The 27,753-nt window shown below is 37.0% G+C and overlaps 1 protein-coding gene across 2 annotated transcripts; it reads right to left on the bottom strand.

The window, feature by feature from the left end:
* Positions 1 to 5,178: 5,178 nt before the first annotated feature.
* LOC117422077 (leucine-rich repeat-containing protein 9-like) lies at positions 5,179 to 27,753 on the bottom strand. 2 transcript variants are annotated; one of them, XM_034036726.3, is made up of 33 exons: positions 27,573 to 27,753; positions 25,202 to 25,305; positions 24,725 to 24,943; positions 24,116 to 24,256; positions 23,575 to 23,638; positions 23,348 to 23,418; positions 22,914 to 23,096; positions 22,318 to 22,473; positions 21,713 to 21,933; positions 21,207 to 21,338; positions 20,824 to 21,003; positions 20,005 to 20,122; positions 19,531 to 19,663; positions 18,849 to 18,995; positions 18,497 to 18,621; positions 17,903 to 18,127; positions 17,495 to 17,614; positions 16,904 to 17,095; positions 15,992 to 16,117; positions 15,396 to 15,536; positions 15,098 to 15,275; positions 14,440 to 14,660; positions 14,013 to 14,135; positions 13,711 to 13,841; positions 13,510 to 13,618; positions 13,106 to 13,245; positions 12,639 to 12,775; positions 11,842 to 12,059; positions 10,467 to 10,535; positions 9,360 to 9,485; positions 7,721 to 7,910; positions 7,313 to 7,490; positions 5,179 to 6,300 (listed from the first exon to the last, which is right to left on the bottom strand). In XM_034036726.3, the coding sequence occupies exons 2-33, from the start codon at positions 25,256 to 25,258 to the stop codon at positions 6,261 to 6,263; spliced, it is 4,611 nt and encodes a 1,536-aa protein (XP_033892617.3). In that variant the 5' UTR covers positions 25,259 to 25,305; positions 27,573 to 27,753; the 3' UTR covers positions 5,179 to 6,260. The 2 variants fall into 2 exon arrangements, with proteins under 2 accessions (XP_033892617.3, XP_058843950.1); XM_058987967.1 differs by having other exon boundaries at positions 25,202 to 25,269.

Below are 27,753 nucleotides of genomic sequence, written 5' to 3'. Positions count from 1 at the left end.
TGTGATTGCTCTTTTACTGGTTAGTCATTGACTTTTCCATAGCATGAACAGATTACCCATGATCACTTCTGAGGTCACCTGACATGGAGACTTTCTTTGAGAATTAGCCATGTTTGGGATTTAACACCAACGCTCCTCTTCATAATGAACCCTGGCCATCTCCATTTTTTCAGTCCCCTGGAAAGATCATGCTAATACAGAGAGGCATCCTGGTGCTGATCAGGATTTGAAGTTACCTGCAGAAACGCAGCACCTGCAGCTGGTCTTGCCCTTATAACTGCTCCCCGAGGAGCACAAATTGGCACAGTCAAAGGGGGGTCTGGGGTGGATGGAAAAAAGGCCTTAGTTCAACATCTAATTGTACCACAGTGGTAAACCCTTTTCAGGTATTACTCTGACTGTGAGATCTAGCAATGAGCATTCTCCCAGGGTTTGCATTTCTTCATCTTTATAATTAGTCATAGATGCAGCAGTTAGCGCTTATTACTCAAGGTGGCTGCTGCTGAGAAGTAACAATAAGAACATAACCCAATAACATCCCTCGTCAGGTGCGAGCTGGCTGGTAAACAGGATCAGTAGGGGGTGCGTTCTTGAGTTACATGGCGCCTTGTGGTTCCATGGAGACAGAGTCCACATAAACTTTCAAAGGTCAAGCAGATGATATGTAGAAGATTTCTGGGTTGCTTTTCTTTAAAAGTAGATTGGGTTCGTTCACAGTTATGATTTATTATAAATGCGCCTGAGATACTCTGGCCTGTGATGGTTTGTGATGCTGAGGGGTGGGGCACCAGCTTTTAAATATCTTGGTAAATAATTATCCCTTCTTAAAAAAAAAATAGATGAAAGATTTTACATATTAACATTCATAGGAAAAGTAAATCTTAAATAAGATTGCTTTTCTTAAATATTTTAACAGTGAATCTGACCAGCAGAAAACGTGTTTCTGGCTGCAAGATGAGTTTATTTAATATAACCCTTATTTAATATAATCCTAAACACAAAGCCAGGGTGGGTCTTTTATCTCTCATCATAAACACAATCCTGTTCATTTTTCTTTACATGACACCACAATTAAATGTATAGTAATCCATAAGAGCATGATTCTATCAAACACATACACTAATATTAATTTATAGCATGTTTTCTTCTTAGTCATTTTCACTACCAGTTTTATTTTTTATTCCTTGAGTTTATGTGCCCAAAGGTACAAAGGATTACCAATATTTTTTTTTTTATTGTTTTTTAAAAACTACATTTTAACTCCATGATATTATTATTTTTTTTAATATTGCATGCAGATCCCTTTGGCTTATTATTTTAATATTTTCTTGATGAAAGTGATTTCTTCTGGCTCCTCGACCTCCAGATGTTACTTTTTCTTGAAATTAAAGACTGGGATAGTTGGGTTATTAAGAAAAGCTCAATATTAAAGTGAGGAAGATAAGGATCTAGATCAAAGAAGATTACCCTTGGTTTTCATTTCCCCCTTGTTTATTTTGGGGACCAATCGATGGTTGTGTAGCCCTATATATCTGGTAATCCCAGCGTAGCTCAAATCAAGTTGGGTCTGTGTCGACATGCTAAATCCCCTTAAGAATTAAGATAAAGATTTAAAATTTGAATAAATTCCCAGATAAAAAATCCCTCCGTTAAAGATCAGGAGAAAGACGTTCTTGTCTTTTTTTAGTACAATCAGATGCTCTTGTAGGATTAGGATGCTTTTCAACCCTTAATCCCCGTCTTGTTGATTTTATAAAGTGCATTGAGGAAGGATGCTCAGTACATGTCAGATTGAGGACTAGAGGACTAAATGGATCTACGGTTGTCGTTTGTATTGTGTGTATTTTTGTTTCATTCCTATTGTTCACTTCGCTGTTGAGCCCAGTGGCTCTTCTGGGATAGGAACATACTAAATACTGCGAACAAGAAGATTTGGTCAATTGAAGCTCATTCACACATCTAAATGTTTTGTTTTTTTTTTAAATCAGTGTTTTTGCTGTTAATAAAGATGGTTTTCAGTAAGGCATGGCTTTTGTCCCGAGTTATTGGTGAACAATAAAATCTGAATATTCCTACTATGTGAACTATAAAGCTTGTGTATTGTTTAAGGTGTGAGGTTTAAGGTAATCTACTTCCATATATTTTCTACATGTTTGATCTTATGACTTTTTTTTATTATCTTTTGTGAAAAACATCAACTTTTGGTAGAATTGTGAGGTCTGATATAATATTTGACCTCGAGTATAACCTGCTCCAAATAAAACTGCCCACATGCATGATTATTGTATAGTTCATTAGGATTAAATTGTGATTTTGTGACCCCTGACATGCATGAACTGTATTCTTGCCTTTACAATGACTAGGACCCAAGGACCTGTGCACTGGCCTTGTGCACACTGCTTAATTAATGATACAGCTGCTGTCTGTCAATTCATGACCATTATAAATTATACACTATACAGAGTTCATCACTAGATACTTCATTACATTTTTTTAACTGTATAGTTTGCTAAGCAGGTATGTTTTTTGTATATTTGTTCCATGCAATATTGCAAACATTTTGATAACTTTCCATCTAAGAGTATGTATTGTAAATAATGAAATGTAACTATTTGAATAATACAGTTACTCATAGTCAAAATAACATTATTTTGCATCCAAGAAATTGTTACATGGCCTCTTTTTTTATCCTTGTGGCAATTTGACTGTATTTAACATTTTAACAACAAGAAAAAATGCCTTTTCCATTTTATTTCTAATTGAAATGGTTTACAGGTTGGGTTGTTACATTTCAGATTGGTTTTGAAAGCTCTACTCTGTGTAAATATAAATGCCATTTCACTGATTATGCCAAGTAAATGTTATAAGGCGTTGGGGTTTCTGACTCCATCTCAGATTACTCACCCTGAATGCCCACATTTAATGGCAAAACTAATTTGACTTCTCACTGGTCCATGTCTTTAACAGAAAATGCATTTCTCAGACTGATTGAGCACTTTAACAAATAGGTGGTTCCAGTGCAAATGACCCCAGTGTTTGCAAATACCTGTTCTCTTCAAGCAGTATGATGGGAAAAGAATTATTGTGGTTTGAAAGCTGCTGATGTCTTTGTGTGCAACATGGCTTTGAGTACCTGGAAATCACAAACTGCAACAATAGCGCAATGACAATGTTGAACAGGAAACATAACAAGATTTCTACATTTTCAGGTTCCCCTTTATATCCCCCCATACTTTCTGCTTGTTGTCTTAAATTGGTGCTAACCTCATGCAAAGCTTTAAATTCAAGTAAGCAATGCTCTCTGCATGGATCCTTATACAAAAAAAAATAATACAACAAAATGTGGCAATCACAGTAAAGTCGTTCCTGGTGTATAATCAAATCAGAAACACATTTATTTTAAGCCCCTATACAGACAATCATGTTTCATTTGAATGTAAATTGCAGTTTCTGTCAACATGTTTTTTTTTTGTTTTGTTTTTTTACATCAATAACACCAAATCTCTACCTGATAAACAACATACGTAAATATAGCATTTAAAAAAACTGTACAATAACAATAGCACTGCTCCTTTTCAAATCTGCTTTCACATGATCAGGAAACCTATGTGGTCCAATAACAAGGAGCCTTTATACCCTAGTATCTGCACAGACCATTGGACGTTTTCAGCAAGCAAGGCAGATCAGTATAAAGCTTGTTGTTTTATTGTTCTCATTGTTATGGAATGGCAGATTCATGTCAGAATACAAAGGGATTTAGGAATAGCAATTACTATGAAAATCATAATGGCTTTGTGTATTAGGGGCTTTGTTTTTAAGACTGAGTCAAATATAATTGCAAGATAAACAAGGCTACCTTTTTCTGTTGAACATTTTAAAGCAAACCCATGATTCATTTAGTACCATTTCCATTCATATGCATGTCACAAATCTGTAGTTATTTCCTATGAACACTAAGTAGGTTGTATGGGGGGAAAAACATCCAGACCTTTTATTATTAACAGGGCTTTCATATAAAGGTTTTACTTGCAATAGCTCATCTCTTTAACTTTAGCAGGTTTGCAATAATGACTGAAGATGGCAAAGGGTCTCAGTGGCAAGTATCCCACAGATAAAACAAGTGAAAACAGGACTGATGATAAAATGCAGACGGCTAATGGGAATTCTGTCAGAAGCCAAGCTCCATAGCAGGAAGACAGAAACGATAACCTGTCACTTTCCATCCCATTAAACTAGCTATGAGCCGTGTGCTAGACACACAGGGATCAGCTCTGAGCCCCTGCCAAGCTGTGTGTTTGCACTCTCTCATGAGGAGCTATGAATAATTCATGGTCTTTATGCAAATAACATTTTAGAAAAGCACAGGTACTTACAAATGATCAAGAATGGGGGGAATCAACTTTTGTCCATTTAAACTGAATAAAGATGGTTAGTGAACGAAATAGCCTGTAATTATTGAGATACTTAAAATGGCACATTTCTATGTACACTCTAGGAGGTTTGAGACTTTACAGCACAGTATCTCTGGTTACATGCCTTAGGAGTCTCATCAAGGGATTTCAAAAACCATCACTGATCATTTTTGCATTTCTCTTGTTTAGTGGTTCTCATCAATAGCACATTTGCAGTAATGCTTTAAAATGAAACACATTTAATTCAGCTGGCTGAAAAAATGTTAACAGGTTTATAGTAGAACAAATATTGGGCCCCATCTACAAAGAGATATGAAATCATTCCTTACTTCAAAACGCTCAATCGGAATTTGAAGGTAAAACTATAGGAAACGAAGTCAAGCAGAAACATGTTTTGGTAAGTGCCTCCTTCAGTGTGTTTTTTTAGGATAAGTTCCAGTCTTGAAGAGGAATTTGTTTTCCGACTCTACAAGCAGACCAGAGGCTTGCTGAATCTGAGGCAGTGAAGCAAGGACATCTTGTGGTTGTCTCTTTTCACTACATCTTTAAACCCATTTTTAAAGTGCATTGAACTCAATTCAATGTGACTTCACTATATATGCATTGAAACACAGTGCAGTCCGGGTTATCCGCAGGATCTTTTCACGCTTGTGACATTTCCAGTGCCAGGAACCTGCCTTATGTGTGGTTAGAAAATACCAGCAAATTAACAGTAAATTCACCTTAAAAGGCTTAAAAGTGTGCAGAGAGTCTTACAGCTTCGTTACAAAGAAAAGAAAAGACGTATTTCTAAAATACAAACATTTATTTCAACAAAGAAACATAACTTGTTACATGGATGGGTCTTTTGGGCTTGATAGGTCTGTTAAAATATTTACAACATATAAATAAAGATCTTGCAAGTTACCCACCGTGGGAACATTGGACTTCTTTTCCATTTGGGATGAATGCCACCCCATTCCCTATTACCAATCACAAAGGGAAAGTTTGGAACAACAGTGATGCGATGCAAAGAAACACAGCAGGAGTGTAATTTCAAGACATAAGAAATAAAAACCGTGCTTGCAATTGATTCAACATGTTTAGACTCATCTGAGTGATAGCAGATTGCCATCCTTCAAAAAGGTGTGGTAAATCCGGATTATCTATTTGTTGGGTATCCATTTGACCCACTGGCACACAGCATACAGGCCAAGCACCTGTGGCTGTTTTTAAATGGGGTTTATTTCCGCTTTATTCTGCTATTGCCAGAAAACACACAAGACAGCAACTTCAGACAGCCTGTCACTCAAACCACTTGTATGGCTGACCACAACTAATTTATCCCACACATGCCAAGATTACATGACCATGGAAGGCTTTACTCAACACTCATGTTACGCCTGTTTTCATGCAGTCACACTTCAATTTCAAGATCCATTTTTATACCATCGAGAAGTGTGCTGATTTATTTTGAGAACATATATGAATATCAAGCAGAAATGATATTTGGTGTGAAGAAAGCGTTGACCTTTAAAAGTGATCATTTCTAATGACAAAGCCAGTGAGCAAAGAACCCATTTTGCTTTGACTAATTCAAACCTCTTAATATTAACACAAACTAGAAAAGAGGGCTGCTGGTGGCATATTCTTTTGTTGCTGCAGCAGTAAATTGCTTGAAATGCAGGAAATAATTTATTACATTTTTTTTTTTCCCCCTCCAGCGTGCTACCATAATCATACGTATACAAATGTTTTTCTTTTAAATGTACAAGTTTGGTCTCTTCTTCCAGGGTTTACATCTTCTTTTTCTTGTTGTACTTACATCACATTAAAACCACTTCACCAATACAGCCAATGTCATATTAACTACATTCGTGGAGGTCTGGGTGCGCTATTACTGTGGAACCTAAAACAAGGGTTAGAAAAATATGTAGGTCATTCAACTTGTTTAACCAAAAAGTAAAAATACTTTAAAAAAATAAGCAAGGGTATTGCTTTGAAAACTAAACCTTATAAATAAAGAAAACTGGAATTAAAACACAGAATATTTTGTATTGCATACTATAAATTGTTTATTAATCTATGGAGGATATGAAAGATAAACCAACCTAATGAAAATGTGTAACTACTAAGTGGTTATTTTGGTGCATTATACATTAAACACACTGTAAAGCGAGTTTGATAGATATCGTACTGAGTGTATTATACAGTATTTGATCGCACTTTTCTAAAACAACTTTGCCCTTAACATAATACAAGCTACTGACGTAATAATGAAAAACAACACATCAATACATTTTTAAAAGCTCACTGAATCTGGCTTTAATGTTAAATCCCTTTATCATTGCTTTATACGTTTTGCTAATGTCTATTCAATAGTTGGTGCTCTCTTGAAATACAGATTATATGCTCATTTATAATATCGGTTCTGAGCTGCCCCAACCTTGCCCCCAGCAGATTTTCATCTGTTCCTCTGGTTTGAAGGAACAGTTTTGGGACTAGGCATTTTCAACAAGTGTGTTGGGGTCAGCTATTTTCTAATGGGTCAGTGAATTGGTGAGAAAGAATACTGTAGTTCACCATGGGGAAATGTAGGCTAGAAACTAGAAAACATATTGTTTTATATATGCACGTGATATAAATAGGAGTACACAAGTGGAGAATATATCTGCACTTCAGTAACATAATACTGGTGACTTTATACAGATTTATACACTTATTTTTTATCATTGATCTAGTCCATCCAATAGCATCATTCTAAGGTAAGTAAACCCCAACATACACCATCAAACAAAGTCCTTCCTTTTTGACTGACCTCCTTTTTTGTCAGTGTACTAGGTCTAGTGATCTGTTTTAAGCCGTAGGTTAATAGAAATTGTAAAAGCTGTTTTCTGAAGGCTAAACACCACATTTCATACCTTCCTTCTTGTTCCTGGCCGTTAGGATAAGCGTAATTTAGACGAGAAGAGGCATTCTGCTGCATTAAAGCTGTGGGTGGAAAATGTGTTCCACCTCTTAGTTGCTTGAAGGCAATTTCTGCATGCAGGCTCCGAGAATTGGTTGAAATTATCCCGCTGGTGTACTTCTGCTTTTTATCTGCAAAACAACAACGTGTGAGTCAACAATGTGTCTATTTAAAACAAAAGAGGAAGGGAAACATGACTTTAGAAATAATCATTTACTTACTGATCATATATATATATATATATATATATATATATATATATATATATATATATATACACACATACATATATATACACTTTTTTTTTTTTTTTCCAGAATAACAATAAATCACAATAGAATGGTGCTCTGAGGCTTCTTACGTTTGGTCGTTTCGTGCTGCGGTGAGTCCTCTAAGTCATGGGGCAGGAGGAGGTCAGAGCTCAGAAACTGCTGAAGTCCCCCCGTTAGATGTACATTTGTCACACGGAATGGGGCCGCTTTCGCCAAGGCGGGCATGAGACCAGGCGGGCATGTGTTTATGTCTAATGCGGGGTTGGTAATTGGGGAACACTAAGAAATTGAATAAATACAATAATAAAAAACATTTTTATATCCCTTTAGGGACACGTACTGCAAACATAAACCAGTGATACTATTACTCTGTCCAGCCTAAAGCACTGACTTTTGATATTGTCAGGCTAAGATTCCTAGTATTTATAACCTGTATTTACTCATATCTCTACCAATCAGCTTTCAAAATCTTGTGGGCGTTTGCTGTTATCCTCCTGTAAACAGGTGGTATCTTAAGGGTAACCCTCTTTTTTGCCACATTTTGTTTGTTTGCTGGAAAAGATTAAAAAACATTTCAAATCAAATAGGATTGGATTCTATTAGTAAATATTACTGGTGATAAAGATATCAGCACAACATAAGCATCTTCAGGGTAATGCAGGCATTGAATATACAGTATACATTATTTATCTTTAACATGAGAGCTAGACAGACGGAACAGAAAGGGGTTTAACGAGCATAGCTTTTCCAGACTCTGTTATCTGCCATACTTCTGCATCTACTTAGAGAGATGAGAGACTGATTCTGTCCAAGCTAATAGGGGACAAAGCCACTGATGTGTCGTTGGGAGTAGAGATTTCATCTCATCAGTGAGATGAAGCAAGACTTAACATCCTGTAATTCACTATGTCAATAGATATACATATATATATATATATCTCTATCTATCCAGTTCATAATGACATGCACTATATTATATATATATATTAAAGAGCTCTCTTATATTAGTAGCTGGAATGCACTTTTTTGTTTGAACTTGACATTGTTTGCCATCATATCAAGATTTATACAAATAAACCCTTGGGGGATTTAAGGCTTATTGCAACAGGAAAATAGAGCGACCCCCTTCAAAAATAATACTGTAATAATGAAGCTGAGCAATTTAACTGATCAACATTGAGCATTTGCAGTAAAGTAAAGTAAAGTGTACTGGTAGAGTGTTAACCATTTCATGCATGAAATATTGAAAATAGATGAAAAAAAAATTATGACACATAATAAATATAATTTGCATTGCAATTCTGATCATTTTTTTTCCCCCATTACTTTCTATGGGGGAAAACTTTGTGACAGTTCACCACTGCCACCTACCAATAATTTTTAGTACTACATCAGACCAGTATGACGAATTGTGATCATGGCAAACAAGTAAGTATGGAACAGAGTTTCAGTTTAGATATTGACTAGACGAGGCATTTTGCTTCAGTAAACTGTAGCAACATAAAACAAAAATCAAGCCTCCCAGTGGCACATCTTATGTGAACGTATATAAAACTACATAGGTGTGTGCTTGTCACATGACTCATATAACAGCCATGCTAGGTTGGAAGTCAGATGCTTTTTTGCAGGATATATTGATGTTTTTCTTGCATGACTGTGGCTAAACTATGGGACATGCTTATATAATGCCATGCACTATGCACACGACTCCTGAGTTGCTCACAGTACCTGTAGCTCCATGTACTGCAGTTCAGCTCGAGTTTTCTCCTCCACGGTCACTGCAATCCCATCCAGGACCTGAAGGCCAGGAAGTCGAAGCACCACTGCTGGGCGGTGCATCATTTTGCGTGCAATCTAACAGGGAGACAAGACAAGATATCTACTTGTACGATAACCTTGGATAAACCCGGGATCACTCTAGGCACCAAACATAGACAAACTGGCACGACCTCACAGGGGCCCATTATCAATCACTGGGCTTAGCTGTTCCAATGTCAAGGCAACACTCTCCAACACAGCTGAAATGTCTCTTCTCAGAGAATTCTGTCTTCTGAACCACAGGATGAATTACACTAAGTGTGACCAGCAGGCAGTGTTCTGTACCTCTCACTGGCATAGTGGTCTCTACAGCAATATAGACCCGAGCCCCAATGTGCATATGAGCTGACAGCTGGGGTGACTCTCCCAAAGGGCATTTTGTTCTTACCAAGTAGGATTTACATACCCTGAGGGAGAGACATGCATCTGTCCCACTGTACTGTTTTTATATCTAACATTCAACATTTTACATTTGTCATATTTCTAGGATGATTTGACGCCAGATGGGTTCTGAACCCAGTCCAATGGTTTCTACCATAACCAGTACACCATCTGGTCTGTGGATTTGTTTTAGATCACTTTAATCTGGAGCAGATCGGCAGCCAGTGTAAGTATTAACAGACAAGCGATCGCGTACTCCTTTCATTTAGTATTCTCACAAAGACTTGACCCAGTAAACTCCCTCTTTATCATAACCAGTTCTTTGGTGGTCGTTTTGGAGATCATTTTGTACTTTCTCTTTGTCCAGGTGTGTGTTGTTCTATAATTTCAGTGAATTGCTTCACTCAAATTTGGCATTTTAAAAGACACATTCTTGATAACGTTTTAAAAACGGTTTGCAGTGCCAAGTTTAAACAGTTTCTATTTGGCATCCTATCCCAAATGGCTAACATAAAATAATAAATCATAATAAATACACCAATTCATATTGCGAGTCATATAAATGAATGAACCACAGAAACAAAATGCTAGGTTCATACGTGTCTAATTAAGAGATGCTCTTAAATGCATACTTACAGGATTTCCAACAACAGAAAGCTCTATCAGTGTTGGAAGAGTATCCAGTTTCTCCAGTTCTGATATGTCCTGAAATAGTAACTAAATTCAGTTGCTTTGAAATAAACCTATCAGCATGAATAATGAAGCAGAATCGGAATATATGAGCAGAATCTGTGCTTTTCAGTTTGAGATTCAAGGACATGTGTTTGACAGTTGATAACTGTCAATAACAATGAAGTTTAATTATCTGAAATATTATAACACTTTGGCACTGAACTATTGCAAGAAGACAAGATGAGTTTTTAGAACCCCTTTTTAGAATTGGTTCAATACTTTTTTTATACCACATTCTAAGTCTGTTCACACAGACAGGTCAATAACATCTTCCTTGCTTAATATTTGAATAAAAAATTGTGATAGTTAGCGGTCATTGAGGTGCAACATATTTTGCCTTTTTAGCCCACTACTCAGACTGCTTACCGTACTTTCTAAATATCTGGGTATCACTGAATAGATAAGCATCTTCTTTTAAAATAGCTTTAAAAATTTTTATTTTTAATTTTTTTTTAAATTCCTGATGCAAAATGACTCGGTGGATTCTGCATTTTAACCCAACAAAAATGTCCAAGGCTGGTACAATATTCAATGAGATACCTCTTTTTAGCCCTTTATGGGATATCTTGCTTATTAAAATCTTTATTTAGTTAGCAAGAGTGCTGAGTTGGATAAAAATGTCCCACCCCTAAACACTTTTTCCAGGCTGAATACACATTTTTGAATTGATCAAACTATACTGTGTGTTTTTTTATTATACTGTAAAAATGTATATGCATGCTGTCTGCTTGCACTGATCCAATGTTAATTAATAAAAGTTTCAAAATATATATTTTTATGTTTTTACTCAAATTTTAGCATGAGAACAGATTCTTAGAAAAAGGACATAAATGGCATGATTTGATTACATCTTTGTTATATTTCTACAGGCATCAATTAAGAAATGAAGCATGTGAAAACTGAACTATGAACAAATGAGACCAAATTACATTCAAGTACCTCCAGGCATGCTTCTGATTCAGGTTAAGAAGGGCGAGTGAAAACAGCCTCAAACTCCCTTATTCCCAGAAATTCAGTGATGCTTTACATATCATGCATCCAGCCGTCATTTTGTACTTAACTCTAAATGTTCCTATAAGATTTGTACCCAAAAGAAACACCTTCCACTTAAAATAATGTACATCTATGATGAAAAAGAGAAGCCGATTCACAAAAAGGTTGGATTGTGTGAATGACATTGTTCTGGTCTTCATTTTGGATCTCTATTTATAACACAGTTAAGACATGTGGCTTTATGGGTTCAAAGCTGTTTCTGGTGCCCTGAGGCGCTATACTGTACCTGTATTTTATTAATTCCCAGAAACAGTCTGTGAAGCTCCATCAAAGGCTGCAAGTTGTTCAGTTCTCGAATCCTATTCTCTGCGAGATGGAGCTCCACTAAAGAGACCTGGCCTATAAAGGAGGTCTCGTTTATTGTTTTGATCCGGTTTTGATCTAGCACCAGCTCCCGGAGATACTGCAGCCCCTCCAGCCCTTCAATCTGACTGATTTCATTACCTGGAACAAACAGCATGTACAGCCCTTTGTACACAATGCATACCATCTACTCACAGAGTTACACAGTGTGAAGATACACTGTAGGCTTTAAGAAACAGTCACAGCCAGCTACATAACAAGTAAAGACTGCAGAACACAAGGCACTACACTCTCTTTGACGGCACTCATTATATATTTACAGTTCTTACAGCTGTCTGTTATTTCAGTACAATTTAGCAGTTCACTCACTGCACTGTCTTACTGATCACAGATGACATGCATAGAATAAATTATTAAACCTGTGAACTCAAAATGAACAGATTAATTTTTTTTTCTGCTGCGATAATGTTGCAAAAAATACCAATTAGTTCTTCCAGATAATTGCTGACAGATGTTCTTATTTTCTTCTTTTAAGAAACTATTTATGAAGTCCTTCAGCACATGCTATCCTTTTTTTTATACTTTAATATGGAAAGAAATATAAAAGTTAAAAACAATGCATTTTACAAGACAAAGGGTACGGTATATGGGTGGTCTGATGCTAACCGACTAACTGCAATCTGAAAGCAATTAGTTAACTTTTAAATAAAAAAGGCGTACCTTGTAGAAAGAGTGCTTTTAAATGTGTGAGCCTGCTGAGCTGTAGATTAGCAAGACTTGAAATCCCATTGTACCCTAAATGCAGCACCTCCAAACTTTCCATTATTGGGACCAAACTTTCAATGGGCACTGGATCTCTGAAGGATTTAAAACAATACATTATGTTCACTGAAAACAATTACATTAGGCTTTTCTAAATGTTTCTTCTATAGACTGTTTGCAGCAAAGGCAGACTGGGGGCAACAGAAACAGGCGGCTTTGCAGATTGATGTGACTACGACAAAATGGATGGAGGTTAAGAGGTAAAGAATATCAGGTACATTCTAAACCTAATTCAGGATTCACACAATACCTCCAGTTCAGCACATTAGTTCTGATGCAACACTGCCACCTTCTGAAATAGTAAAGTATTGCATTTTCTTTGAACTAGCCATGTGCAATGATGGATGGTGCAGGTGAGTGGATACCTGGTGCCTTTTGAAAGTCCTTGTTGCCCGTAGCCACTGGAGTTCACTTTCTGGTACAGCATTTGCCTGTTACTTAAATGGGCTTGTGTTTTAAGTCTGGGCAGAATGGAATCAATATGGTTATGATTGAGACACAGAACCTAAAAACAAAACCAATAAAAACAAAATCATAAATATGTTTACAATATAATACAACCACTGTGTCTCCTCTGGGTCATGTGATTATGCGATTCTCCAATAAATCCAGCAAGCATAACCTTCTAAGAGGCAAAGCAAGGGACACACTGGAATGTTCTATTATTATAGTAGGATTTGGAGTCAGTTGAAGGTAGTTTTCACATGTTTTGTCTCTAGCAGCAATTAAAAAAACAGGTGACAGGCAGGAAAATGGCAGGGGAACTTACCTTTAAATTAGGAAGAAAAATGAGGCCACTGAAAGAGGTCAGGTTGTTGTGTTCCAAGTTAATGCTTCGTAAACGCCTGAACAGATCTGCTGGAGAAAGGTCCACAGTCCTAGGAACCAGAGAGTGGAAAGACTTCTAAAGCAAATAAAACATATAGAGCATTCTGTTTAAAAAACCTCTCCACTAATCTTTTGTTTTTACCTAATTGAAGATGCTGGTAAGTCCAGCTGAAGGATGTCAGTGTAATTTGAATGCCCCAGCTTCTCTGCGACCATATCAGGTGTCAGTCTGCCTCCAAACGCATCCTTTGCATTCTCAGATTCAGACAGTTCCTTAAAACAACATCAACAATGCCAGTGTTTTAGCTTTTTTTTTCTTTCTCGGTAGGCAGACAATATGAACGGATCAGGGATAGAACTGTGCTCTATGAATATGATCCTGCATTTATAAATGAGATCTCTGAGCAGCTGTCAGATTTGCCGGTTTCTGTGAAACACACTTACCACAGCAACTCCATCCAGGGCTTTGAGCGCAGGCAGGTGGAATATGACAAACAGCCTGTAGTTTTCTTGATTTCCTATTAAAGGGTTCCCATATAAATCCAGGATAATAAGGTTAGTTAGGCCCTATAAAGAAACATATAGTGATTTAAGAGAAAAAGAAGAACAGGGGTGTGTAAAATATTCTGAAATGGGTTTTAAATGCAGTATTGTATTGTTCATCCACAGTACCTGTATGTAGTTTGTATGTGTGTTTTTAATCAGATATGTATTTCTAGACTGTAGTAGAAATATTTTTTCTACCCTATAAATTTGTATCTGCTTTCTGCGCTTGCTCCAGCTATGTTTCAAATACAGTACCATACTTCTGGCTGACTGTACACCGGCTTTATAGAAACAAACATTATTACATATATGAATGTATTTTTACCTTTAAATGGTAGATGTCCCGGTTTGTAGCTATGCTGTTGTTTCCGATGTACAATTCGATCAATGAAGATGCCTTTTGCACCCCTTCTAATGATTGGATGTTATTGTTTTCCACAGAAAGGTAGTGAAGGTGAGTCAGTTTCTCTAGGATTTCTCCATTAAGACAGACCAACTGGTTTTTATTGAGACTGAATCGGGTTAATTTGGTCATCTTTGAAATTCCTTTGAAAGACACAAAAACTTTACTTTTAATACATTAAAATTGCCCAGTGACTCAATTTTTTGTGTATATTTCAAAGAACACATGCTGTTATTGAAACTAGGGTCACATATTTAAAAACTAGTAAAAATAAAAAGTTAAAGTTTTCACTGCAAACACCAGGGCAGATTACTGTAAAGCCATAAATATTTGCGACCAATATATTTGGCGAATCATAACCATAAAACCTATTTTGCTCCAGAAATGCTGGCGACCTGTTGCAGGATACGAAGTACGTATTGTTAGTGGAATTTGTTTTGTGCTAAAAATGTTTGCGGGGTTTTTTTTCATACGTGAAAAACCCATAATAAAAGGCTTGCAGATATCTACGGCTTTACAGTATTTTTCAAAGAGAACAAAACAGAACATTCCCCCCAATCTCTGTCATGTATGATCCAACCTTCCAGCCGTGAAATGCAGTTTCCATCTAAAGACAATTCTTCAAGCTGCTGGCAGTTCTCAAGGCCTTCAATCTTGCTGATATCATTGTCATTAAAAGATGCCCAACGCAAGTTCACCAGTTTGTCCAGGTTGACAAGTCGTACCAGTTTCTGTCCGTCAAGGTTAAGGGCAGTGATCTAAACGTGTAATAGCAGGAAAATTCAGTTAAACCTCTAAAAACTAAAGCGTAAGCGCTGTTTCTCGAGGTAGCAGGCTGCTCTAAAGCAGCCATGCAGTATGTAGCTATTGGTGCTCACCTTCGTGTACCAGCCTGGTTCTAACTCAGCAGATGTGCCCAGTTTGTTTTTGCTGAGCTGGGTCAGTATTTGGGCCGATGAGAGTAAACTGAGGCTGCGTGGCCGGGCTCTATCGGTCCGAGAGTGAACCAACAGGGAACCCTGGGGAAAAAAGCACTTTCAAAAACGTACGGGCCAGTGCATATGACTAAAGTATGTTAGAACAAACATAGGGGGAGAGAGGAATGAGGCAAATTACGTGATCTTTTACTTTAAAACTCAAAGTAAAACAAATAGGGAATGAAGGCTGTTTATATAAATGCCTACTCTCTCTATAGTTCCTGTGAAATAATTGCTTTGGAAGCTATTTTAACTCTGTAGCAGGTAACAATGATATTTTCTTGTGCAGTAGTGTGATAGGTATCGTGATTTTATGTGTTACCATTTTTTTGATTCTTGTATTAAAATGTCTTTATACACTTCATAATGTCATTTGAATGTGCTGTTCTTTACCTGATAGACATGTGTTACTGCTGTATACCAAGATTAAAGCTGGATCTGGATACAGGCATGCATGTTCATAATCGTTCTCATATTCAAAAGAAATCCTCTCCTACTTGAGTAATTCTGAATCCAACAGCCATTCGTAAAGCCGCTGCAGCCTCCTCTTCATTGACAAGCACTCCATCCAAGTGGGCCAGTGTCTTCAGTCGCCCTATTACAGTCAAGCGCAGGGATCCAGTCTGAAGAAAGAGAGCAGAACAGAATTCGGTTTCCAGCTGTTGAGAACCCTGTACAGACTAACAGGGATGGGCAACACGTGTTCTTTTACAGTGCAGCACCCTGCAAGCAGCTTCAAGCTTTATGTTTAGAAATGAAAGGTGTCTAGTCTGAACGGGGCTGACATGTTTTTAAATAACATTTAGCCAAGGCATTATATTTACTAAAGAAAATGTACAAAGCTTGTCCTGTTCCTAGTAGCTGATTGATCTCAGAACTTTGTCACATTGGGTCTTAAAGGATCCAAGTGATTCTGCCTCAACAACATGAATATGTAACTGTGTACAAGTGGTAGTTACTTTTTCACGAATTTCCTTGCCAGTTAAATACATTTTTTATATAATAATATATAATGCTAAATCTATGCTTCTGTAACTAAGTAAATAGTAGTAGTTTACGCAGTTTACCTATGAAGGGTATGTTGCATTTTTTCTTTTTTGCCCAACTTTCAAGTGTTTTTTCCAACTGTTAAGCCAAATTGTTTTTTGTTGTGGTTTTTTCTATTAAAATTATTAATGCTTTTAAAACATTTTGGCTGCCCTAGCACTGTTTTTTGCCATTTTTCTTTTAACTAGATTGAAATAATGAAGGTTCAAAACATTTTTTTGTTTATAGAGTCAAAACTGTGTCAGGGCTTTCTATTTTTATATTTTAAAATTATTTTTATAGCACATTGCCCACACTTTAATAAAAGCTGCCATTGGCAAGGGCTTCAATCCACAGTATTTCGGAAACTCTGGTGTACTTGCTTTGTGCCAGGGATTGTGTCTGATGTCCAGGTTCTCCAGTGCTGGAGCGTGTTTGCGGAGGACTCCGATATCATCTCTGTCTCTAGTCAGGTGGTTCCAGCTCAGATCCAAGTGCTTTAGCTTGTGCACCCCTCTCAATCCCTCCAGGGTCTGGATTCGATTATAGCTAGCATCCACATACTCTAAATGGGGCTACATATTAACATCCCTCATTAAATCTTGAATTGTGAAAAAGACCATAAGGTATAAAACTGTTCATTTAAACATACGTGTGTACATGGAATAGAACATTTTGAAAAATAACATTTATTAAACAGAAATTTAAAAGGAAATAATTATCAATATTATCAAACATTTGTATTATATATTTATTATTCAAGTGAAAAAACAGGCGAGTGTCACGTATATTAGCTGTAAAACATAATAATCAAAAGACTAATTATATCTCTCATATAAAACTACAGGCACTGTTTTATATCTGCAAAGTATGCTATTGTCTGTTCTGCACTAGAATAGGTCATTCGCACACACCTGGGATAGAATCAGATCAGACAGACAAAAACAATGAAAACTTCTATTCACAAGCCTCACCAGATGTGAAATATCATCCAGATGTGTGAACTCGTTAAAGCTGATAATAAGTTTCCGTAAGGCCGTCAGACGAGACAGGTCCTTTAATTTATTCAGACTGTTTCCGTGAAGATTCAGAACCTTTAAAACACAACGCATGAACAAGTCTATCAGTTGATTCCAATTATACTGAAGTCCATCCAGTAACCAGAACAAGCAGGGCTCTAAGCAGTCTGGTCAGGTGGCTAGCTTTGTCTGCTTTAAAAGCACAATGCAGCCAGATCCTCCTCAGGTTAACTGACTATCTGGATGATGGACTCTCTAGTGTAATTCAAATGAAATTATATATAAAAAATACAAAATGTCTATTACTAAATTGAAATATATAGTTCTATAGATACATCCATTGTAGTATAAATCTGTTCTCACTATGATTTGACTGAGGATGTTTGCCTTCGCCACCACAAGCACAGTCTTTTCCTCCAGGCTGATCATTTTGGGTCGAGGTTTGATAACTGGCTCCATGTTCATCGTTTTCTCATCGAGGTTTATGTCAGAAGGAGACCCTGTCACTGCTTGCGCAGACGATGGGTCTTCACTGCCAGTACCAGTCCTGTTATCAAGCAGGGAGGTGAATAGGGGCTGTGGCCTGTCCTAATCCAGAGGAAACCAGAACAGGACCTATTAGCATTTGGCAGAAAGTTCCGGACACTTCCATTTTTTTCTATTACACACAAATACATTTTCAGTCCATCTCAGCAAGCTCTTCAGCTAGGTACAGTGGTTACACCCCACTTAATAAATAGATGCAAATATGTCACATTATTCAGAACAAATCTAAAAAGAATCAGAATACATACATTTCTATAATTGATAGAAATTATATTAAAATTGAAAAACCAAATATCTTTTTAAAGATTCATGTTTAAGTGAGATGTTCGGCAATCTGTGTGGTTTAAACTGAGGACTGCATCATTTATGTATTATTATTTTTGATAGTTAAACAAAAAGAAGTTGCCATACCTGCATGATATACTCAAAGTCAATGATATATTCTGGCAAGACAAGCTCGTGGTCAAAGACAAACCATTCACTTTGCCTCAGGCTGCAGTCACAGTTCCTATGCTGATTCGTAAAACAGGCCAATTCTAAAATTAATAAAATACAAAATTAAAAAATGTAATAAATACAGGACAATTAACCACTGAAAAGCAGACTTGTGCTAAAAACGTTTGCCTACTTGCCTTAGTTTCTTATAGTTTTATTTAAGTTTTGTACCACAAATGGCTTCCTTCAAGTAAATTGCCAGACCCTTAGTATCTTTCTGATTACTGAATAACAAGCCCAGATCAACTCCAGTTTTTCCACACAATACCTTTATCTTCCCTGGTTCCTGTGTTTTTCTCCACTTTTCGAGTGCGGAAGACAGAATGAGCCTTTGGGTAATTCACCTGATCAATTGGCTCTGATTTCTGAGCCTGGACGCTAGGACCAAGGAAGACCTTGGCAACGATAATCTGGCCTTTGAAAGACAAATGTTTAAGTTTAAGTTACAAAAAATAACATTAACTGTAGCACTACCTTAATATCTTACTAGTTAATTACAAAAGTACCATACTGTGAATGCATTAAAAATATATATCATAATTTTCAATGAGAGAAACTATTGAAATAAATCCTATAGAATTGGAATCGTGTGATTGGCTACTGTATCAGCCTGCTGAAGTCTGAAGGACCACAACTACACTTGATTTTCAGTGATTGCACATTTCCTAAATGTTTGTTATTTTCAGAAAACAATCTCGTTTCCATTAATGTCCTTCCTCTGCTTGCAGCAAGTGGGGTATTGAAGCCTTTGTGAAGCCTTTTAAACCTGCACTTCTAAAGCAGGAAAGGACATTGTAATAATATTATTTGGATTAACTGGCACCCAGGTGGGCGAGTGTGTGCTCATATATTTTTAAAACACAATTTCAATATTTATTACCAGAAGCACTGGAGTATTTAAAAACACAGTGCCAGTTTCCATTATAAATCCAGAACGCAGATGTACTTACCATGTCTGAATGGAACAGGATCAATGACAGTTTTTCCCCAGGCTTTGGCCTGCGACTGTAGATATTCTATTCTTGGCTGCTCACAAAGACTTATACTATTGGAGAGTGGAACTGCTCTTTCTTTACCCAAAGCCTGCAAAGAAAATATTCACATTACAACTTTGAATTGGAATCCTACCAATGCAATTTCATTTTATACAGTGGGTTTGCACAATAATTACCAGATTACATCCTAGAAAACCTCCTTTTCAATGGGTCTCATGAGTATTCATGTGCATTTCTACATTTTCGTTGCTGCAGTATGACTTAAGCATAAAAATGAAATTCCCTGCATATTCCCAGGTTGATATGATTTGAATGCAAAAGCAATCGCATTTGAAATCCACACCTCGACACAGGGTAATATTTTACAGTGCAGCACATATTTATCGAGGTGGATGTCATATATGGTAAACCACTGGATTTTTTAAATACCTTGTATGCGTCAGCAGTTTTAAATCCATTCTCCAGCACATGCAATAATTCATCCTTCCCACTGGGAAGTCGTGGATCACAGACATAAAACAGGTATTCCAGCAATTTTTTGTAGTTTCTATTAAACAAGGAGAAAAGCAGATTTCAACAAACTGCAGCATTGTAAAATGACACTGTAAACAGTAAAATTTAAAACATTCGTTCATATCTTATAACATACCCAGGATAATTGAGAAGGACATGATACAGTGAATTATGTTTCTAAGTTGTTCATTTGAGTGGTGTACTAATGCCATCATCAAACTAACAGGAAGACTTGGAATCGTTGTGCTGTTTGTTTAACATTTTATGAACCCCTGTAACTATTGACTATCCACCAGGGGGCACTGTATTCACACTGCCCACAGACTTCTGTTTGAAGAGATGGAGGCAGTGAGCTAGCTCCCAGCTGTCAATGCCAGATACTCAGTCACAAGACAGACTGGCTAAGCCAAAATATCCTACCAGTGGGATTAGTATAGAGAAACAGTAATGCCATTGTTTAGAGAAGGGAATTAGCTTCAATTGCCTTGTGCTTTATATTTCACAGTAAAAAAATGTTTCATCTACACAGGAAAATATGTAGAAAATGTCTTTGTTTGAAGTAAATAAACACTCTATTTAACCCCAGATCTGATGTTTTAACCAGACTAGTTTGAAGCTGTTGGAAGTAATTGCCACACGTTACATAATATGCTGTTGAAATCCATCAAAACAGAAACCAAGATCACAAGCTCCAGTGGTGTGGAAAGGCATTTTAAACACACATGGCAGACTTACTGAGAGAAAATGGACGATTCCTCGTTTGCCAAAAGAGAGTGCAGTTTTTCTTCAAATCGGAGTCTCAGAATTCGATTATGGACCCTGATTATACGATTTATTTTGACACCTGTAACTCCATAAGCCTTGAAATCCAATGCACAGAACCGGGAGAGGACTAAGTCATAGCAGGAACTGAACCTTTAGTGGGGAAAAAGCAAAATAATCATGCTAATGGGTTTGAAATGCATATGCTTGTGTTGAGTATAACGATTATGGTGTGGGAAAATAGCTCAGTCATAAGAGCACTAGACCACAGTTCTGATGTTTTATCGACAATACAGCAATGGATTTGTAATAATACATTAGCTATTGAGTTGAGAGCATTTTACTTCTAAATTTACCAGACATCAGATGTGGAGCCTTCTTCAAATCGAATATTTCCCACTGTTTCCAGCTCAATCAGCAGAAATCGCACCATCACGTCATTAGACTCATTGGCTCTTGTTACTTCCTGCTGGTAGATCGTCTCTATTCTGCAAACAAAAAAAATAATGTCTGGCAGTGTATTCATTTGTTTTTTTATTGCATATGTTTTTTTATAGTGCTACAATAATATTTGACTTAGTTTTACTGACTACTATTTAGGGCTTGTATCTAGGCTGGTTTTGTAGACCCGTATTAGCCCTGCTCTATTCAGATTTCGTGAAAGCAGATATAATCTAGACTTCTAGTTCTAGTGCAAGCATAGAAAATGCAATGGGTATGATGAGGGTAACAATGTTCTTGGACTATGGAGAGAACACATTTCTGTGGGAATCCTGTATTAGGCAATTAGGTATTTATCAATGTCCAGTATTTGTATTAAGTATTAAGTGCCCAAACAAAAAGGGTTGCCCCATGGTCGTACTCATCCATCTTTCTTTTCCAGAATGCAAGCCTGTCTTTAATGGCATCAAGTTTCCAGAACAGTTTTTGCTCCAGGCAGGGATCCCCCACGCTGTCCCCAGTACTGCTGCTGTTGTTACTGGATCCCTCTGTCACACATTTCTGCTCGTCCCTGGAGTCTGGGGACTCTTTACTACTGCACTTTTTGGAAGGTGTTTGGATCTCAGATAATTCACGTTCCAGCTGTTGAGAGGATAAAAAGAAAATGCATCACATAAAAACACATCTATAAATAACATATTTTAAAAATTCATTTTTTCAAGCAGTACACTAAGCAAAAGTCAGCACTATGGATATAGAGTTTAGAAAATATGAGTGCAGGTCACGAGGTACTAATACAGGAACAGCAACCCACCTGTCCTTGCGTATCTCTGTCTGCAGTCTACTTTCAGCTGTAGTAATGCAAAAAGAGCTTTATATTTTACATTATATGCTATACATATGTGCATTTCCAGATACAGTATACAGTAAACAGTGTATTTACATTTAGCATTAGTGCTGTGTTCCTAATAAACAATTAAATTATATTCTAAATTATACTGCACTGCGCTTTTTTTTTTTACTTACGTTTTTTAGAGTAAAGTTCAGAGCTCTTATTTGCTCCACCGGACGCTGTTGCAATAGATTTCTTTGTTTCACGAGTCTTGTAAGCATCTCTGCCAGTCGGCGGTGAATGGTCTTCACTCGCATGTTATAATACATCATCTTTTTCATCACTGTAGACTAGAATAAAAAAACAGAAACATGACATTATCTCATTATAATAATGAGATCATGTTAATGGCAAAATACATGAATCTGATGTGATGGTGCAGAATGGTGTGGCAAGACATCAGCATTGCTGTAAAACAACATGGACGTTTCCAAATGATGAAACACTTAAAAGTGTTTTTACACTTGTTTTACACTTCTGACTAAACAATGCAAAATGCCGACAGAACTAGTTGTGAAAGCAAGTTCACCAAAGCTAGATCAATGACGAGATCTATGCAAAAGCATTTTACAGTGTCCTCCTTCTTTACAACACTCCCCTCATTAAAATGCCACCCTCTCAATTTCCCAGGTATTCCTTCTGAACTTATCTGCACAAATATAAACCAATGCTATCCCCACCCCCCTCCCCAGTTAATCATCATTCTCTGCTAAATCCCACACAACATTACCTCTGCTGCATCCTTAATCTGTTTATTAGACACATCATATGTATCCAGCCTTTGTAGCTTGGGTATGTGGTACAGCACATGTGTAGCATAGTTACACAGCAAACACACCGGGTTTGGGCTGTACTGTGGATCCTTTAAACCCAGCTCTTTTAAACAAGGCAGTCTTGCTAAGTGTGTCAGTTCCTGTAACAAAAATGAATCCTTTAAAATTAAATCACTGAAGGAAATTGCCATCAACTTACTTAACATCTAAAAGGTTATGAAGACAGAGAATAAACATAAAATATGAACACTTATTAGATAAATACAAAATATATATTTTGCATTATAGTCTTGAGCTACATAGATTTTCTTAGAAACTGTAACTGGAAACATTATGTTGGGATAAAAAAAGAAGAAAAAAAAAAAGGTATTGCAAGAGTTTTCTCACTAACCTTAAAGGAGCATATTTTGTTCCCAGAAAGGTTTAGCCTTTCGAGGTGTTCATTTGGATCAAGGCAATGGCCTGCAGGAAATCAAAGGGAAAATATTACATGCGATCAAAGCTCTTTTAAATCCCCATTAACAAATGTTCTACTAATCAAGCTATAGCGACTGTATATTCTCAGGTTTGACAAATACTACCACGCCACCACAACTCCAGGTTCTTCTTCAAACTTACCAATTTTCTCAATGGCATTGTCAGCCAGATTTAATTCTTCCAAGTTTTTTTGTGTTGTCAGCCCCTATAAATAAACAAGAGAAAGAAAAAATAAAGGTCTCTTTACACCAACCCTTTTGACTCAATCCAGATTGGATTCATAGTTGGGAGTCAGGACCTCATGGTTATAGTCCAAGAACCTTAACAGTTAATAACATTTAGAACATAGGCTTTTTATTTCCTGGCATCTCATTGGCTAGTACCCTTGGTAGGGGCGTATATTAACTTTCAATAGATGACCAGGAAATAAAAAGTACCGGCATAGCCTTTTCACCTGGACAGATATTCTTGAGCCACCTAATTTGAACCACAAAGCTTGTTTTTGTCTTTTTTTTTTTTCGTAACAGTTGCCTGTTTTCTAAGCGCAATAAGACTCTCCAGCGTGGGCGGTATTGCCCAATATAAATAACACTGAAGAGTGGTGAGTCAATACCTATGGGAACCAGTGAATATTAAAATACAAAATGCTACACAGATATTATTGAATGAATGAAGGTCTTACCTCAATGGCTGCAATCTGGTTGTTGTTAAGCCAAAGCACCTCTAGTTTCTCCAACAGCTCTAAGTTTTCAATCTTATTAATTTTATTGTCATAGAGGAAGAGTTTCTGTAACCGAAGGCAGTTTTGAAGACCGGCAATTTTCTATGTACAAATAAGAACAAAAAACAAAAATGACATTTTTTAAATGTGCAAAATGGAGATCTAGCACTGTCCCTTTAATTTGCCACTACTGTACGTATAGTGTATATGTGAAGCCACTATTCAATTCTAGGCAGCCAGAATGCTTATTTTACGCATTGAAAGTCTGGGATTATTAACTGTGTCTACACTCAGCATTCTGGTGCAATAAATTACAAGCCTCAGCATGGGATTTAACCACATGATTAGAGTGCAGCAATATAGTTGACGTCATTTGCCTAGGCTTGAGAAAGTAGGGTTGCTCTCAGGGAATAGAACAAATCCTTGGGATATCCCACTGGGGGGGCAAAGCTTAAACAAAAGAAGAAACTGACAAGCAATGCAGTAATCCCAGTGCTCTTCCCATAACATTTCCAGAATTATAATGAGGGTGGAAACACCAAGCACTAAATTACTAAAGGCTCCACTCACAGTCAGCTGGCACTCGATAATCCAGAGCTCCTTGAGCAGTGGGCAGGAGAGCAGCCCCTCAATCTTCTGAATGTGCTGTCCTACCAGCATTAGGGTGGTCAGGTTCGGAAAATAAGAAAGTCCCACCATGCGGGGATACCCCGAGAAAAACATTTCCAGAACAGTGACGCCTTCACCTTCCTGGGAGACCTTCTCATAGGATATCCCATTGCCAGTGCACTGTTAAGAACCAAGACATTTCCCGAGCATTCATTTTACAAACACATATCAGTTCAAAAGCAAACAAGGGACTACGGTATGTTATTGACAGTATCGATACATACATAGTTATGTAGTATAGTATATATAGTTTTTGATAAGGTAGGTGCGTCTAACGGTATCACAATTTATATGTTCAGAACTATTTAAGATAATAAGATAACATGTAAGAGACAGCACCACACAGAAAGGAAATATAAAAAATAAAACAGAACTTACCAACTCTTTAATGATTTCTTCATTTCCATTTTGTTTTTGCTTTTCACTTTGCGTCATTTTGAATTTCCCTGAAATATTTTGTTTGAGGGGGGTGGTGTTATGAACTACAATGAGAATGAAGGAAAGTCAGAAAAATATCAATTTTAAGTAGATTTGAAACTCTCAAAATGCTCATCATGAAGGGTTACCAATGTCACAAAATAGTGAAAATGTATAATTGGCAATAGATTAGGAATGGGACACCTTTACAGCAGACTGCAGCCATACACAACAGTCCACAGGCCCATTAATACTAAGCTTCACAAATAATAAATAGTGTGGTTTTTAAATATAGTGTAAATCTGTGCTAAAATGGGTGCTCATTTGAGACACAGAGGCATCTTTTCTGCTGAAGGTACAGGATTCTACATGCCTAGCTGAGCTCTAGAATTGTATTGGGCTCTGTGAGACCTTCAAAAGGCTGCCATAGAAACAGGCCTTTTAAATCGCATCTTACTAAGACTACAGGAGCGTGACATTCTAAATCTTATCCAGGTTTTTATTATTTCGGTATCTATTTGTTTTTATATTAAACAATGTAACACTTCACTGCAATCCAAAAAAAAAAAAAAAACAAGCAGCACTGCAGGTAAAAAGAGTACAAAACTGGAGCCGATTTTCAGCTTTCTTTAAAAAACTGTATGAAGTACAAGCAGTTGAGACTGTGTTCTAGTGGTTCTATAGAAATGTATTTGTAAGCTTGTACTTTTTTTCCCCTGTTATTGAATGCATTTCCCATTTCATATCTTAGTATAATAAAACCAGCATAAGTTATCTCAGGTGTATCATGCAGAACCTTGGAGATGAAGAAGTATACTGTTCTTCTACTTTATATAACAAGTGGAATCTCTCTGCAATTCACGGTCATTGGGCTTCCAAATCCCAATTAAAGCGAATGGTACACTTGTCATAAAATAGATACTACAGTAATACTATTAAGCCTACATCTTGTTATTGCAGAGTAACCTGGACTCCAGTTTGGGACTGAATTCCAGTTACTGTGAGCACACGGCTCTGTCTGTGTATTTTCATTTTCATGGCTCTGTTGCCACTGTCTGTTTTTCTTTCCCAATGATGGCTCTTGTAGTGGCATTTCTGAACTCCCATTGTACCCACGCTACTGGCGCATCTGCTGGTGCAGTGTTACCCCTTCTCCTATTGTACACACTGTTCTGCCTTTCTTCTTCTTTGTTCTTCCTGCTGATTTTTCGATGTCATGCCACTCAATCCAAATTCTCAGCATTTCATTCACATAGGCCTAACACTGATACGTGTATAGTTTTATAACAAACAATGCATCACACTACAACTCAGTATGAGTCTAGTATAGATACAATTGAAACTGCTGGTAAGCTGTTCAGTAAGCATTGAATGGCTCATATCCGGCTCCACTGCATTTCTGCTAAAGTAGTAAAAGGTAACATATGGAATTCTTCATTTTCTTCATATGTTCCAGCGCTGCACAAGGGTTCAAAACAAAAGTAGGAGTACATCTATGTGAATTTACAGCACGGTGGTGTGAAAGGTACAGGGAACACAGGAATAGTGCTATACACTGTACATACAATGGATGGATAGAAGCTGGGCTAATCTGCCTGCCACTGCAACTCAGCTATCCTGTTGGAGAAATGAAATACAGTACATGCTGTTCTCCTTAAAGGTGTAGTGCCCCATACTGTCAGTTAATGGTATTGCACTGTAGGTGCTGTTGTTATTGTTATAAACGTATTTTTTATGTATTTTATTTATGTTATCCCCTCAGGTTACAATATTTCTTGTAAAGCGTTTCCTGAAAAAGACGTGTTTTGCTGCAGTGAGTGTTGCTTGCAGTAACCCCTTTCTGCTGAGAAGGTAGTCGCAGGAATAAGTTAATTCACAGAGTGACAGTGGTGACAAAGAATACAATACGTTTATAAAGAAAGATCTGAACAAACTATTCGTAATATATATATATATATAGAGAGAGAGAGAGCATATTTAAGTAGTGTGCACAGAAGCTATAAAGAACGTAGAAAACGGTCTCTTTTTAAATTACTTTAGCTTATCAAAATGGTGCCTATAGAATTAGAATTACAAGGTCTCTAGTTCTAATGTATTTCATGGCAAGATCAACCGCGTCCTAAAATGCTCACTTGCAGTATTGCCTAAATATAATAACCACTATCCTTAGTCTACGTATTCCCTGCTGTGCATTTATAGAAACGATCGATTTTAATTAATTTACAATGTATGGCAGCCAAATACCTATGTAATCTCCAACCTATATCATTAAAATAGACTAGCGAATACGTTTATCGATTTATATTATTGTATATTTTGGAAACGATCTTACCTTGTAAATCGAGCTACAGAATATGCATTTTCATAACAAATCTCGTCGTTTTTGTAGTTTATTTATCCGATATTAAAGGCAACGTTGTGTGTGTACTCCGTTTCTAAGGAACTGTGCGTCTCCGTTGCTCCGGAGCCATATTGGATGTGAGTGACACAAAAGAGGTTAAAGTTCACTATGC

The sequence above is a fragment of the Acipenser ruthenus genome, chromosome 15, assembly GCF_902713425.1.
Source record: "Acipenser ruthenus chromosome 15, fAciRut3.2 maternal haplotype, whole genome shotgun sequence".
NCBI lineage: Eukaryota > Metazoa > Chordata > Actinopteri > Acipenseriformes > Acipenseridae > Acipenser > Acipenser ruthenus.
This window is presented reverse-complemented; position numbering and strand designations above follow the sequence as displayed.

What these genes read in the sequence shown, in the direction of transcription:
- LOC117422077 (XM_034036726.3), bottom strand. Translation starts at nt 25,258, where the DNA reads ATGACGCAAAGTGAAAAGCAAAAACAAAATGGAAATGAAGAAATCATT. An exon ending in TGAACTTTACTCTAAAAAAC is followed by an intron (nt 21,934 to 22,317) that starts GTAAGTAAAAAA and finishes TCCTCTCAACAG; the next exon opens with CTGGAACGTGAATTATCTGA. An exon ending in TGCAGTACATGGAGCTACAG is followed by an intron (nt 7,911 to 9,359) that starts GTACTGTGAGCA and finishes TCAATTTCTTAG; the next exon opens with TGTTCCCCAATTACCAACCC.